Below are 16,981 nucleotides of genomic sequence, written 5' to 3'. Positions count from 1 at the left end.
ACTCATCAGTTACAATATATAAAGTAAAATACCTTTATAAGTTATCGTTCTTCTGAACTTCCAGATAGACACTGTTTATTTTCCAGTAAAAAATACAAACAGGTAAGTCTTCAATGTTAGTAAGAATAAGATTTTACAAAATGAAGATTTCTAGCCTACCTTTCTTCCTTGAAACAGGCTTTCTCTATGTAGCCTTGGCTGTCCTGGAACTCCCTCTGTAGACTAGACTGGCCTCAAACTCAGGGATCCACCTGCCTCTGCCTCCCAAGTGCTAGGATTAAAGGCGTGAGCCACCACTGCCCAGAGTTCAGTCATAAAACACAGATTTCTAGTTTCTCTACTAAGCAAGTGTAATTTAATGTGACTGTAGAGAGGAACCAGAGCACACATCTGGAAAAGCATCAGACACAGAGAAACACTGTCCACAGGACTGACATGAAGGCTGGTCACACTACAGATCCTTTTGCTCATATCTAACTTCTCAAGGGACTTACCATTTGACTGGCCTAACAATCATTTTATAAATGTTAAAATTAACATCATATAATTCAAGGAATATAAGATCTTTCCTAAATGGCATTTACTGCATATCTTCTTGTCTTTAGCACAATAGTAGTACCAGCAAAAACCAAAACCAAACAAACAAAAAACTCCCCAGAACTCAGGAGGCAGAGGCAGGAGGATCTTTGTGAGTACAAGGCCAGCCTGGCCTACAGAGCACGTTCCAGGACAGTCAGGCTACACAGAGAAACCCTGTCTCAACAAAAAGAAAAAACAGGATGAGAAGGGAATCATGGCTCGTGCCTATAATCCTGGCACCCGGGAGGCTGAGACAGCAGGCTGCCATGAGTTCCAGGCTAGCTAGTGCTGCATAGTGGGCTACAGTGATAACATGCCTTTAAAAGCCAAAGAGAAGAGAATCTAAGCAACATAGCGAGACACCAGTTTAAAAACAATCAACAATTCTGAATATGGCAGTGCAGGTCTGCAGTCCTACCACTTGGAGGGCTGAAGTACAAGACTCACGCATTCAAGGCCAGCCTAGGCTGCAAAGTGAGATCCTGCTCTTCTCTAAACAAATAACAAAATAGTAATTTTAATGGAAGCTTCAATAGATAAAAGATGGAAAGTCATAGAGGAGCATGTAAGCTGCTCCATCTCAGACATTAATTTTTAATGGAATTCTGTTTGTAAGATCAGTTATTTCCTATTATCCCCATTAAGTACGCTCAAATGCCACTGACATTGTGTGTAAAAATACACACAGAGGGTCTGGGAATGCAGCTCAGTATTTGCCTAGAATACATGAAGGCCAACAAGCCTAAAACAAAGCATGGTGGTACATGCCCACCTAGAAATAGGAAGTAAGCCACGTTCTTAGTCCTAGGAGGAGTAGGCCAAAGAGTTGGAAGTTCAAGGCTTTCCATGGCTACACAGCAAGTTTGAGTCTAGTCTGGGATACATAAGACTATTTAAAAAAACAAACAAACAAACAAACAACAACAATGACAACAAAAAAAACCCAATCTTACTAAAGACCAGACCACTGAGACAGTACAAAGAAAAGGCCCAAAGTGGGATCCAGCCCAAGGAGAGGCCCCAAGGACTGATACCATTACTGACGCTACGGAGCACTCACAAAATATCATAACCCCTTGAAAGACACAACAAGCAGCTGAAAGAGTCAGATGCAGATATTTGCACCCAAACAATGAACAGAAGCTGAGGACCCCTGTGGTTGAATTGGGGAAAAGCTGGAAGAAGCTGAGGAGGAGGGTGACCCTGTAACAGAACCAGCAGTCTCAAGCCTGGACACCCGAGATCTCTCAAATGCTGGCTCACCAACTAGGCAGCACACACCAGCTGCTAGGAGGCCCCCAACACATACACAGCAGAGGACTGCTGGGTCTTGGTTCAGTCAGAGAAGATGCACCTAATCCTCAAGAGACTGGAGGCCCCAGGGAAATATGTTGTTATAATAATTTGTATGCAATACCCTTTGCTCACCCAACTCATAACTTGAAGAAATCTCTGTGGATAGAAAGTATTTTCCATATCTAGTAAAGTAAGATAAGACTGAACTGCATAGAGTCGTAATTGTTGATCTTCTGTTTCATCATCGAAACCTACAAAGAAATTGCAACACCAGTTTAGTGTCCACTCAACTGCCAATGACTGTAATAAAATATAATCATAATTTCTTTACCAACCTTCGGCTAGCAGTCTCAGGAAGTTACTGAGAATATCTGGGTGCATCACATCTCCTCCCACTGAAAACACAGCATTCATTGTCTGAATAAACCACACGTTGTCAGGAGCATATGTGTCCAGTGTTAAGAACAAGTCACTTCCTCATGTCATGCACTGAAACCATCCTCCCTACAAAACAATTCATGCCAGAGTGGCAGCCCAGCTCTACAGCCCAGCCCTACATAAAATGTGTGCTCAGCAAGAGAATAAACAGCCTACATTGCCTTATCACATACTAGGCTTACACACAAGTAGTCAATAAACAAACATGAATGGTTTGAAGAAATGAGCCAGCTCTTCTGGACCACAAATGACGGAAGACTTCTACATATTTCAGAGGGGCTAAAGCTGTGGTGCGTCCACTTGAGCAGACTTTAACCTCTTTCTAATGCCTTTGTTATCAGTTCTATAGCTGATCATTCTGCTAGGTCGACCCCCAAAAAGTTTACCTGAGTTCTGAGACTTAAGAATCAGGAATTAAGAATCACTCAATTGCTGGGTCCCTGAACTCAAGTGGCTGCATCTGTACCAGCATTTTCAGCTCAGTGAAGTCACGAGTGAAGCAAAGGATATTTTTCGGCCAACTCAGCAATTTTGCCAACTAAACTGATGATGATGTACTCTTCTTTGCTCTGATGTAAATATTCAAGCATTTTCTGTACAATAACTACGACATTCTGTGCATTTGTAATTCTGTAAAGAAGTTCCAGAGTCTATCAAGAGAAATAAAAACAGCATTATAAAACCATACATGCAAACACCAATAAATATCACAAATGTGTTTATAATAAGTTAACTGCTCTGCTTTTTTATAGATTTTCAGGACACTGAGCTAATAGGTGATAAGGAAATGCCAATTTTGCTGTGGTTAAATAAAGCTTAATGGTAGAGCATTTGCTTGCCTAGAATATGAGAGGTGCTAGGTCCTATTCTCCAATGCCAAAAAGTAAAAGAAGGAAAAAGTCTGGGAGGGGAGAGGGGTCTTGCAAGATGTGATATGAAGAGGAAATGAGGAAACTAGGGAGGGAACACACCCTGGTGAAAGACAGCTTTGTTTCTACAGCTGAGAGGGAAGGAACACAGATAAAGGAGGTGCTCTCAGCATCTCCACTGTGACCCAAGGGCAGTGGGAGGAGACTGCTGCCCGTGAAAAGACTGCAGTGTGGGCCACATATTAGAGCTGTGGCACTAGTGTGTTTTATTAAAAAGAAAGCTAAAGTTAAAAAGGAAAAGAAATAAGCAATGTAAAAGTTAATAATGACAATGAAACTATGTTGGACAGTGTCCAACTAACTTTGTAACACAAAGATTCATGCTGTAAATTGATAAAACAAAGGAGCTGTATAATTTTTTTTTAACTGCCCTTGGAGTCTTTTTCAATTTTTAAGCTGTTTTAAAATAAATACACATGTACTGTAAATGCACATATGCAATTCATTCATTTTTAAAATACCTTTTAAAATTCATAATCTTTTAAAAACAACTGTTAGGCATAATACAGTGTTTAGTCAAGCTCCATTTTTACCTCTCAGGTTGGAAGTTATAAGGCATTTTAATATCCCTTGTTTAAGAAGTAGGGCTTTTTTTTTTTTTTTTACATATATGCTTTGCCTGCATGTATGTCCGTATACCATGTGTGCCTGGTGCCAAAGCCATAAAAGGGCACTGGATTCCCTGAAACTGGAGTTACAAATGTGAGCCGCCATGTGGGTACTGGGAACCAAACCTGGGTCCTCTGTCAGAGCAGTGGATGCTCTGAGACATCTCTCTAGTTCTACATTCTCTTCAGACTCCTCATAATAACAGCTGGGTATGGTGGCCCAAGCCTTGAATCCCAGCACTCAGAAGGCAGAGGCAGACCTCTGTGAGTTTGAGGCCAGCCCGATCTACAAAGCAAGTTCTAAGACAGCCAGGGCTGTTATACAAAGAAACCCTGTCTCAAACAAAGCAAAACAAAACAAATCCTCATTAAGTTTTAAATCTGAAATGAACTTCACATTTCTTAAACAGGCCCCATATACCACTTTAAATGAAGATAGAGTGATTTCTCTACAAAAGAATGATACAGATACCCAAATGGACACTGGATCAATTTAGTAAAAGGAAGGAAAGAACAGTATTAGGCACATGAGCACAACCTTTCTTCCAAGAAGATCAAATTAATTATAGTTCTGCAGAATTCTATCCCTTTTCCTATTTAGCACTGAGTTCATCTAATAGCCAACATAAATTATGTATCATGCATAACTGGGTGTTCTATTTTATATAAGGATCCAGGAATAAAAAGTAGCCCCATTGTTATAGTACTCACATTGATAAGATAAATAAATACATGACTTCATATACATAACTGGACCTAAACTTTCCAGTTCATAAGTTAAGAACATTCCTGAGAGTTGGCCATGGTGACACACCTATAACCCTGGCATTTGGTGGCAGAGGCAGGGGCATCACAAGTTTGAGTCTAGCCTATGCAAGACCCTGTCTTATAAGACAAAAATCCCAGGTTAGCAGTAGTTAGAAAACAAATAACCTTCCATGAGGGACTACCTGGCAGTTACAGAGGCTGAAGGAGGGCCCCAGCTTCCTTCAGTGATTAGCCATCATGCTCATGCAAGTAATTCTATCTAATTAAACTCATGCACACAGACATGGGGGTGGGGGGGGAAAATGGGTATAAGAGAGGGTAACAGGAGGCAAAAATGACTAACATTCATCATATACACATAATAAAAATGAGATTTTAAAAGCAGTAAGAATTAAGTAGATGCAAATGTTAAAATATACTAGCATACATACACATCCACTGGATATCATTTGACTCTCTCAAGAATATCAAAAAAAAGTTTTAAAAACTTACCACTTTACATACACTATTCAAAATATTTTATCTCTTTTTTTAAAAAAATGATTTTTTTAATGTGGATCTGTATCTGTGTCTGTGTGAATATATGCCACATGTGTGCAGGTGCCTGGAGGCCAGGAGAAGGCAGGGCATGGGACACCCTGCCAGTGGTGGGCAATGGAAACTGAGCTCAGGTCCTCTAGAAGGGCAGCAAGCACTCTTAACTGCTGAGTCATCTCTCTTCAGCCCTAATTTACCTCTCTTTTAATAATGGGATCAGGGTGGTCTAGGCATTCAATTATGGTTATCTGGTGCTGAAGAGCCAGAGAAGGATCCTGCTGGATAACATAGGTAAGAGCCTTCAGTCCTAGAAATAAAGATCACATTATAGTTCAACGACCTGAAATACGGACCCAACACATTTCAAAAGCTCTCTCTCCAATTTCCATCATAAGAACCAGTTACCTTACCTAAATATTTGAGGTTTATTTTAGGTGACAGAACAAATTTTCCAATGCACTTGGCAGCCTTCTCAAGTAATTCTGACTTAGGATAAATAGAATAGATAGTGTGTACACACTCAAACAGAATAGCTAAAGAAAGAAAATACAAAAATGACAGATATATTTAAGTACAATAGAAGAACAAGCTTGTGTAGAATTTACAATAAAATTAACGAGATACATTTTAGTCTAAAATCTTATTTATGAAAAATTTATAAAAGAAAAATCTTCATTTTTATGCTTATATAGTTATTTGGGTTAAATTAACAAAGTACAACTTAAAGAAAATTTTATCACCAGCAAAACCAGAATTATGTATTCATTCATACAAGTATGTACTGAACATCTGTGTGCGCAGAAATGGTTTTGGTACTAAGGATACAACAATGAGTAAAACAGATAAACCCTGCCCGAAGAGGCCCATAATCAAATGTATACATTAAAATACATCAGGCTGGAGAGACGGCTCAGCAGTTAAGAGCACTGACTGCTCTTCAGAGGTTCTGATTTCAATTCCCAGCAACCACATGGTGGCTCACAACCATCTGTAATGGGATCTGATGCCCTCTTCTGGTATCTGAAGGCAGCTACAGTGTACTCACGTACATTAAATGAATAAATAAATCTTAAAAAAAAAATCATTACTTCTGCATAAACAGGTTTTTCCAACACTCCCTGAACACTTTAAAATGATATATGTTTAACCACTTACACAATAATCATTCTAGTATACACAGCCACTTATTTCAAAGGTGGGAGTTTAAGAATCTTCTGGGTACTTCTTTAAATATAATCTTTGATATATAGAGCAGGCGTCTGTATATCTTGAAAATGTCCAAATTTAAGTTTCTGATAAAATCAAAACAATAACTGCAATGATTAAGGAGGATTTGAACCCCTTCAATTCGCTGATGTGGTTTGCTGTGTAAAGAGGGTCACTGAGGCTGAGGTGGTAGCTCAGTGAGTGAAGGGCTGGTTGGGTTCAAACCCTGATGCTTGAAGAAAGGCTGAGCATGGTCATGCAGGAAAGAGGTGGAGACAAGAGGAGGCTCACTAACCAGCTACTCTGAGATGTGAGTTTAGTAAAAAGACCTGGTCTCAAAAAAAAAAAAAAAAAAAAAAAAAAAAAGATAAAGAAGGAGGCTGGGAAGATGGCTTAGAGTTTTAGCTTGCTGCTCTTGCAGAGGATCAGAGTTCAGTTCCCAGCACCCACACTGGGAGGTACCAGCTCCAGAGAAATTTGATGCTCTCTTCTGGCCTCTGAGAGGACCTGCACTCACAAGCACCCCTTCCGAGCGTGGGTGCGTGCGTGCGTGCGTTGGGGGCTAGAGAAATGGCTCAGGGACTAAGAGCACTGGCTGCTGTTTCTAAGGACCCAGGTTCAATTCCCAACACCCACAAGGCAGCTCATAACTGTCTGTAACTCCAGTTCCAAGAGATCCAACACCCTCCAGCAGATATATGAAGGAAAACACCAATTAACATAAAAATAAGAACAATAAATAAAAGTAAATAAAAATAAGGTGAAGACTGACGAGATGACACGAAAAGCCAACCCCGACCTCCACATCTGCACGCACACGCGTTCGCGCACACAAACACACACACACACGCACGCACACACGCACACACACGCACAATAACTATTAGGACATCACTAAGTAGAATAAGGCCCTTGCAATAACAGCGTCTGAAAGGAAACATAAAGCCGAAATGTGGTGGTGGTGCATGCCTGTAACACTAGCATCCCCGGCGTGGATAACTACCTAGGGAGCTCAGGCCAACCAGGAAGACACAGTAAGACTATTACAAAACAAAAATAAGTGAAGAAAAGAATGTGAGACACTGTATCATCTGTAGATTCTGTACACCTGCACAGAGTCAGTGATGTCGAACAGCTACAAGTGAAGGGCAGCAAGTGACAACAGGACCACTTCCTGCCGCAGCCAGACTGCAGCAACCAAACACTTCCGTTACCCAAGCTTGTAAGATGTTCAACACCCGACCAGCAGAATTTCACACTAGATGCCAACATCAATCGACGCACAGATATTCTGCAGGGAAAGATTTCATGTAACATCTTCCTTAACTGAATAAAATAAATCAGAATCTAAATTGCTATTCAAGAAAGGAGCTGATTTTTAACATTACATACTGCACAGTAAGAGAACCTAAAGACACTATGTCCAGATGACCTTTGCATCACTTTACTCAAGTGGGGAGCCACCACAACCCATACCCAGACTACTTTTATAAGCCTATCAACTAAAAATGATTTTTATATTTTACAAAGGTTTAAAGCAAAAAGGGAGAGGAAAGGGACAAGATGGCTCAGTGGGTAACGCACTTGCCATACAAGCTTAGTGACCTGAATTTGGTTCCCAGGGCCCACACAGTGGGAGAGGACAAACTCTAAGTTGTCCTCTGACTCTCACAGGCACGATATGGAATGTAAGCATTTTTATGGGTGTACACACGCAGACAACAGAAAGAAACTATGATTTTTTTTTTTAAAAGGAGACGATGCAATAGAACCTACGTGAAAACCATGGTAGCACATGCTTATAATACCAGCACTGAGAAGGGGGCAGGAGCACCAAGAGTTCAAGGTCACCTTCAGCTGTGAAGGGATCAGAGGCCAGCATAGGCTCTGCGAGATTCTGCTAAGGAAGGAAGGAAGGAGGGAGGGAGGGAGGGAGGGAGGGAGGGAGGAAAGAAGGAAGGAAGGAAGGAAAGAGGGAAGGAAGGGAGGAGGGAAGGAAGGAGGGAGGGAAGGAAGGAAGGAAGGAAGGAAGGAGGGAAGGAAGGAAGGAAGGAGGGAAGGAAGGAGGGAAGGAAGGAGGGAAGGAAGGAAGGAAGGAGGGAAGGAAGGAAGGAAGGAGGGAGGGAAGGAAGGAGGGAAGGAAGGAAGGAAGGAGGGAAGGAAGGAAGGAAGGAAGGAGGGAGGGAGGGAAGGAAGGAAGGAAGGAGGGAGGAAAGGAAGGAGGGAAGGAAAGAGGGAGGGAGGGAAGGAAGGAAGGAAGAAAGGAGGGAAGGAGGGAGGGAGGGAAGGAAGGAAGGAAGGAAGGAAGGAAGGAAGGAGGGAGGGAAGGAAGGAGGGAAGGAGGGAAGGAAGGAGGGAAGGAGGGAAGGAAGGAAGGAAGGAGGGAAGGAGGGAAGGAAGGAGGGAGGGAGGGAAGGAGGGAAGGAGGGAAGGAGGGAGGGAGGGAGGGAGGGAGGGAAGGAAGGGAGGGAGGGAGGGAGGGAGGGAGGGAAGGAAGGAAGGAAGGAAGGGAGGAAGGGAGGGAGGAAGGAAGGAAGGAAGGAAGGAAGGAAGAAAAGCAATCTATATGATTTGAAAAATCTAAAATATTTACTATTATGGTCACTATTTGAAAAAAAAACTTGCTGAACCCTGAACAACAGCTGTAAGATTTTAAATGACATTGTTTTTCTATTTTATAACTAATTTTTTCTTGCCATTCAGAACTCTTCTAGTATCAAATTTATTTTACAAACAAAAAACCCAGTTATCATTCATATAAACTCTAAATTTTATACTTAGACATTCATGAAATTACTGAGATATCAGTATAGAAAATGGGATATTAATACTTTGACATCTGTACTTAGGCTTAATTAGGTTGGAAATTAATTTGATAGTTTTCTTTCTTTTCTTTTTTGGGGAAATGGCACAAAGCCTCATATACCTCAGGCTGACCTTGAACTCACTAATAGTGAAGGATTACCTTGAACCTCAAGGGTCCTCTCGTCAACTCCCATGCCCCACTGCCCACATGCTGGGATTACAGCAGTGGCCTACACAGCTTACACCCAGAATTCCATGCACGCTAGACAGGCACTTTAGTGACTTCTAAATTTTACTTTCCCACCCAGAGCAGTCCAACACTGCACACGTCTGAATACACACTCATACGTGAAAGAACAGTCATTGTACTACGATAGTCCTTCCCTTCTCTGCAGGGGTTTTCACAAAACATGTTTCTGCAGGTTTCTAAACTTAAAAATGCATCAGGACCAAGGAGAGAGCTTGTGGGTAAAGGCACCCGCCACAAAATCCTGGCAACCTGAGTTCCGTTACTGAAACCAACATGAGATAGAGAGAATGACACACAAAGTTGTTCCAATTCTACATGCAAAGCTACATATAACCAACCACACATCCAAACACCTTAACAGTAACAAAGCATTATGCTGTCTACTCTTCAATAACAATCAAAACCTAATCCAAATACCAAGTGTAAATTACAAAGTTAAAAATTATAGCATTCTAACATTCATGACACTAGTTTTAACTTTAGTATTTTAGGTTGGATTATGCTCAAGCAAAATTCAGAGCTCTTTAGACTTGATTTTACTTTCATCTTATCTCTAACAGATCAGAGAAATTTAATAAATACTTGGCAACTGTTAACTGGTTTAAGAACTTCAAATATTTTTACAAAATATGTCACAGACTTAATGAATTATCCTTAAAATTAGATGGGTGTTTTCACAATTATAATAAAGAATTTAAATATTTAAATACATATTTAGAAGACTTCACAATTTCACAGCTACAGAAATAAGGCAATTGGTAAAGTGCTTGTCAAACAAGCATAAGGAACAAATATGAGGACTTGTTAGTTCCCTTAAACCCACAGAAAAAGCCAGACACAGTGGCACATGCCTGCAGTTCCAGAGTAGGAAAGGATGCCTAGCACACACTGGTCAGCCAGCCTCATCTAATCAGCAAGCCCTCGGTCCCGACCAAAGGCCTGTCTCAAGAGAGTACAATGTGCATAAACATGCATGTGTACCTACACACACGTGTTATCTATATTCACACACACAAAGCCACAATTTCAAATTACCACTATTTTCAGTGCTTATATTAACCCAAAGATCCATCTTAAAATTAATGCACAAAAATGTCTTTAGAAGTTGTGGTATTCTAACACATACTTAGTTCTAACACTGAAAAGCACTATTAGTCATTAAGAACACGTGGTCATATTTTACCTACCATAAGTGACATTGTGATTTAACTCGGCTCTTCGTAAGGATTCATCAAGGACATCATACATTAATTCACTTGTCCTGTTTAAGAGATATTTTATTTGCGGGAGAATTATAGTATTCTAACCCAACAAAACAGTTTTTCAAATTTCTCTCTTTAAAACTGAGGATCTACAGAAGACAAGTGAAAAAAATTCATTTTACAGTAAAGTTATACAAATTTTCACACCAAAAAAACTCATTCGGTCTTCCCATGAGATAAACTTCCTACTTTACCAAAAGGAACTGATTCAGCCAATAAGGAGACACATGGAGGTCAATCAACACTGTCCCAGCCTGGTGCTAATTTACAAACCAGATAGTTATTTGATTGCCCCCATGCCTTCTTAATAATCTTATTTGCAACAAAGTATTTGTGTCTTAAGTTACAAAATTAATACTTCACATATCTAGATTATTTCAGACACTACACACACACACACACACACACACACACACATTTGACTGTTCTGTATATATATGTATACAAGTGTATATATGTGTGTGGGCACACAGACTATCACCCAAGTGTAGGTGAGGGAACAACTTAAAGGGCTAGCTCTGTCATCAGGCCTTTACCTCCTCAGCAGCCATCTTGCCAGTCCAGGACCCATACATTTTCACTGGCTGCTAATTCTTTTAAATTTCTTTAATCTGTATATTCTCACCTTTCCTTTCATTTTTTAAAATTTAATTAAATAGCTGCTGGCCATTTCTCCTCTTCCTCCTTTTTCTTTTCTTTCTTTTGTTTGTTTGTTTTCAAGGTAGGGTTTTTCTGCATAACTCTGGATATTCTAGAACTGGCTCTGTAGATCAGGCTAATCTGAGAATTCAGAGATTTGCCTGCCTCTGCTTCCCGATTACTGAGATAAAAGGCATTTATCTTTTTTTATTTTTATTTTATGTGATCTGGTGTTTTGCCTGCATGTATGCCTGTGTGAGGAAGTCGGATCCCCTGGAACTGGAGTTACAGATGGTTGTGATTTGCTGTGTGGGTGCTGGGAATTGAACTCAGGTCCTCTGGAAGAGCACCAGTGCTGAGCCATCTCTCAGCCCTATTCCCACACTTCAATTTTCTCTTCCATCTAATTGTTGATGAGGGTCATTTGTCTGCTGTTTCTCTGCAGCCTGTGTGCTGGAGCTAGTGTCACCAATACATCACTCTTAGTGCTTCTTATCAAACGATAACAGCTCTAAAAGGCTGCTGAGCTTTAGTTACATTTCAGCACAGTTTCCACGAAATCACTGTCTTTGATTTGTTGTTTGTTAATATAATGAATATTATGTTTTCTGCTTTTATTTTTGTGACTTTTGTCTTTTGTTTTTTATTAGCATCTATTAATAATAATGAGCTTCATATTGACACTTTCATAATATTCATAATGTATTTTGGTCACATTCACCCTATTTATGACTACAAATGGTGAATAGTTTCTATATGTTGAACAAAAAAATAATATCTAATGAAATGTGCGATCATCTGAAACGCAAGCTTTAATTTTTATAAAATTTTTTTTTTCTGGAACACAGCTATGTTCGGTAAATTATGTGCTCTCTATGGTTGCTTTCAAACTCTAACAACAGAGCTCAACAGCTACAGCAGACAGCCTGTGACCCAAAGGTGAATGTTTGTTTCTGGCTTACCCTCTCTTCCAATGATGAAGCAAGTGCATTTTAAAGGGGAGAATATGGATAAGCTGGGAATGCCCAGTAACCACCAGTAAGGCAGCAAGTGCTGGAAACTTGTGGGTGACCAAGCAAAGCTATGACATGGTGTGTCACTCTGTGTCACGCTGTGACTTGGGAGGGGTTACCTTTCATCGTCTTTTCCCAGCAGTCCCAGGATTCTCAAGAGCTGAATCTGTAACCACGGTGCTGGCACACTGTGGTAACTGAACTCTGCTGGGAGCTTTCCTCCCACCACCTGCTTTAAAATTGTTACAAAACTCTCTGTCAAGTCTTTATATCCAGAAGAATTTTCCTGTATTGAAAAAACAAAACAAAAAATTCTTAACAATAATGTCTTTTCTTTTTCTTGAGACAAAGTCTAGGTCATATAACCCAGAGCTAACCTCAAATTTGCTATGTAGCCAAGTTATTCTTTTATATCATCCATATATATATATATATATATATATATATATATATATGTATATATGTATGTATGCATTTTAAAACTTCATACATAAGTACTACATTTACCTCATTTCCATCCCTCCATTACCATGCCAACTCCCCCCATGTCCCTCTCCTCCTCCCCCACAAATTCATGACTAATTTTAAATTATCATAAATGTACACACATACAAATATATAAAAATCTGCTGAGTCCATTTAGAGTTGCTCACATGTATACATGCTTAAGCTGACCACCTAGTATTAGATCTAATCAGGGGCTCATCCCTGGAGAAGATGGATTCTCCCTCTCTTGGCGGCCATTAATTGCCTCCCCTTCATGGGGAGGGGGCTTGGAGATTTCTCTTATCCATAATGGGATGTCACCTGGGATGTCATCAGGTTTTTAGGTGACCACACTGTTGAGATTTCATGAGAGTAATTCTGTCACATTACAGAAGACACTATCTCACAGCAGATGTCCTAAACTGTTGGCTCCTTCTTCAGGACGTTCCCTGAACCTAAGGTGTATCTACTGTGGGTGGGTGCCCCACAGTCAGCTGTCCTCTAAATTTTGACCAGCTGTAGATTTGAAATCTTGATCTTTCTTCCATATAACTCATATTATCAACAACTTACAAAAGTTACATTTAGAAGTAAAACATAGCATAAAATATATTTATATGTGTGTGGGTGTAGTAAATGTGTTGGTATATGCACACGTGTGCATGAGTGTGTGCCTACACACATGCAGAGTCCAGAGGAGGATTCCGGGTGTCCTGCTCTATTACCCCGCCTTATTTCCTTGAGACAGGGTCTCTCAATGAACCAAGAACAAGACTGTCAGTCAAGAAGACCTAGAACCCTTTGTCTCTGCCCCCCTCAGCACTAGGGTACAGGCATACATGGATGGACACACCCAGCTTTTTACATGGATGCTAGGACCGGATCTCAGGTCTTCCTCCGTATATACCAAGCATTCTCACCTACAGGGCCATCTCTCTAGCCTAATAATGGTATAAAATATCAATCATTTTATTGACATATCTGAGTTTTCTTCTAATTCCATAGGGATATTGTTACAGTGGTAGCTACAGAGCACATGCTGAAATTGCCAACTTACCTTAATCATCCTAAGGTATATATGCAAAGAGGCAGCCATGACCCCAACATCTCTGTCACAGAGTGCTTTCCGAAATTTAGTATGGATATGCTGTACTTGATTAGGGGCAATGAGGTAAAATTTGTATAATGCCAGAACTGCTTTTCTTCGTATAATTTCCCTAAGGATAAAAAAGGGAATTTAAACAAGGCAACCTGGGCCATCACATATCTATTACTAATTATTTTACTCTAATACAACAAAGTAGAAAAAAGATAAAAATCTTATTTCTGGCTAGGAAGTATGATCTCAAGATGTTTCTGTATCTCAAGTATGTCTTCTGTAGGGGGAGAGGTTAGTGTGCATACATCCACGTCTGTGCGTGTGGAGGCCATGCAGATGCATGCATGTCTGTGTGTGTGGAGGCCATGCAGATGCATGCATGTCTGTGTGTGTGGAGGCCATGCAGATGCATGCATGTCTGTGCGTGTGGAGGCCATGCAGATGCATGCATGTCTGTGCGTGTGGAGGCCATGCAGATGCATGTCTGTGCGTGTGGAGGCTAGGATGATGTCAGTATCTTCCTCTATCACTCTGGACCTTCTTTTCTGAGACAAGGTCACATACTTAATCCAGAGCAGACTGGCTGGCCAGAAAGCCCGGGATCGCCCTTCCCCATCTCAGCACTGGTATTGCAGATGTGTGCTGACACAGATGGCTTTTATGAAGGTTCTAGGGATCCAAACTCATATTCACACTTCACAATCACACCCCAAGCACACTGTCAACCAAGCCGTCTCTTCCGTCCCTTTTTTAAGTGTTGTTTTATGAGACAGGGTCTCACTATGATCTTCCTGCCTCGGGCTCCAAAGTACTGCAAACACAGGTGTGGACCACTGTGCCTAAAAAACCTTAACTGCCTATCAGTTATAAATGTCTCTAATTACAGAAATTTAAGTAACATGCATAGATTACTTTTCTAATCCATTAAAAGATAAGTAAATTTTATAATTCCTTGATTCCATTTTGTCTCTTTATTAGGATAAAAACTGTTTTCTATAAAAGGTAAATATCCTCCAAATATTGCTGGGACAGGGAAGCACAGGGGCAGTGAGGAAAAGATGCTACTCTTCCTCCTGGGATGTGTTTTTCAAGCTTTGTGATAATAAAGAGTTAAAGTGTAAGCCAGTCTCACACTTCATCTGTAGCAGATTATGTCTAGTCAACATGCAGCAAAAATGAAAAGATGACATCATACACCCTAGTTTTTATTCCTTTAGTTGGTTTTGATTTCGTGTTTGTTGTTTTGTTTCAGTGTGGGGACTGACCTTAGAGAATCATACATACCACACAAGCAAAAGATCCAAGTTCAAATCCCAGCACCCAAGGTTGGGGGCTCACAACCACCTGTAACCTCAGCTCTAGAGGCATCGAATGCCTCTGTGGACCTCTGCACTCAGTGCACAAACACACACAGGACACACATGCATACACATAATTTTAAATTAAAAAAAGGAACGGGATAAACATAAATATATACTGACACTTTAACAAAAACAACAGTAAGTTCTCCCATAAGGTCAACAGGAGCTTTTGACCAGGTTTATGGTTCCAGGAAGGAATTCTCCTATTCAAGACTATGGAAACCTACAACCTTCTAAACTAATTAAAATATATAGTTTAAAAGAAAGGGCTTGAACTGAGTTACCTTGCAGCAGTGGGCAACACTTTTCCAGAAAACATGACTATTAGATGAGTTATTAGTCAGGAAGGTCCTAAAGGCTCCCAAAACGACACAGGTAACTGCCATTGCTCCTGGTTGTCCATCATAATAACTACGTGGTAAGCCCTGCTGATGGCGGCACCGCACATGTCGGTTACAGGAATTCGTGTTTGCTTCTGTGCCCGGCTTTTTACCTGAGTCTGGGGTCTGAGCTTAGGCCCTCGGCCTGCTCATCATGCTGCCTAATCAGCTCCCACTCCTACACGCGCTTGATAAATCACTTTTACATTCAGGATTGTTCGAGAATCGGTTTTTTTTTCCTCTTATACATCATTTATTTCATGTTTTAAAAAACATATGAACATTCTAAATAATAACACATTGTGTTGTAGTATATACAAATACTAAACTATTAATAAGCTGGAAATGACCTGGAAACATTCCCCCCGATGGCCAGCTTCCATCGTTGTTATAGTTGGTTTTGATGTCCACTTGCCACACATTGTAATTACCACAGTAAGGAGCTGCATCTGAAGAAGTGTCCTGCTAGCCTTGACTGATGTGGGAAGGACCCACCCAACTCTGGGCAACAACTTCTGGTAGCCTACATCAAAAAATACAGCAAAAGGACAATCATCCTGCCTTTTGCTGGCTTGGCCTCCCTCTTGCCACAGAGTTGATTTGCCCAGTTGCTGCTGCTGCTGCTGCTGCTGCTGCTGATGATGATGATGATGATTCCCTTGCCGACAACAGAATCAGCATCTCCAAACTTTCATAGTAAACTAAGGACCAGGGGTAATCCAGGAAACTTCTGGGCTTCCAGCGCCAGACTGGGACTGCTAAGGCAATCTGCCTTTTGACACAAGAGATTACTATTGTGTCTCATGTCTATCCTTTCCTATAGTTCCACAGAGACAATGTGGAACCATTCTGACTGATGAAGAGCCCAGCCTCAAGGACTGAGTAATTATGAGGTTCTCAACTCTTGGGTGTGATATTGTTACTATTTTAAAGCTGACTTATTAAATTCTTTAATAATTTTCTAATTATATAGATATATACACATACATATGTGTGTGTGTGTGTGTGTGTGTGTGTGTGTGTGTAAATATATGGCTGGAGAAATGCATGTGCTGACCATAACCTCTTCCTAAGGACTCAAGTTCAATACCTGGTACCCATGTCAGGCAGTTAGCTCTTAACGGATTGTGATTCCAGCTCCAGGACATCTAGCACCTTTGGTCTCTATGAGCACCTGCATTCATGTGCACATACATACATACATACATACATACATACATACATACAAACATACATACACATATACATATACATGCACACACATAATTAAAATAATAAAATAAATAATTAAAATACAGGCACACATATATACCTCCTCGAGACCA

At 40.5% G+C, this 16,981-nt stretch overlaps 1 protein-coding gene across 1 annotated transcript in view; it reads right to left on the bottom strand.

Moving 5' to 3' along the window:
- The window catches only part of AP4E1 (adaptor related protein complex 4 subunit epsilon 1), a gene marked incomplete at its 5' end in the record, with an annotated part of 55,577 nt that overhangs the window by 19,222 nt on the left and 19,374 nt on the right, over window positions 1-16,981 (bottom strand). Inside the window, 8 exons of the mRNA XM_080931138.1 lie at window positions 2,008-2,126; window positions 2,211-2,323; window positions 2,824-2,963; window positions 5,353-5,462; window positions 5,566-5,688; window positions 10,604-10,677; window positions 12,450-12,616; window positions 13,874-14,033. Of these exons, the coding sequence (XP_080787264.1) occupies window positions 2,008-2,126; window positions 2,211-2,323; window positions 2,824-2,963; window positions 5,353-5,462; window positions 5,566-5,688; window positions 10,604-10,677; window positions 12,450-12,616; window positions 13,874-14,033 (1,006 nt within the window). The remainder of the gene's footprint in view (window positions 1-2,007; window positions 2,127-2,210; window positions 2,324-2,823; window positions 2,964-5,352; window positions 5,463-5,565; window positions 5,689-10,603; window positions 10,678-12,449; window positions 12,617-13,873; window positions 14,034-16,981) is intronic.

Source organism: Micromys minutus (genome assembly GCF_963924665.1).
Source record: "Micromys minutus genome assembly, chromosome: 17".
NCBI lineage: Eukaryota > Metazoa > Chordata > Mammalia > Rodentia > Muridae > Micromys > Micromys minutus.
Note: the sequence above shows the minus strand (reverse complement) of the source record. Positions and strands in the feature narration are given on the sequence as shown.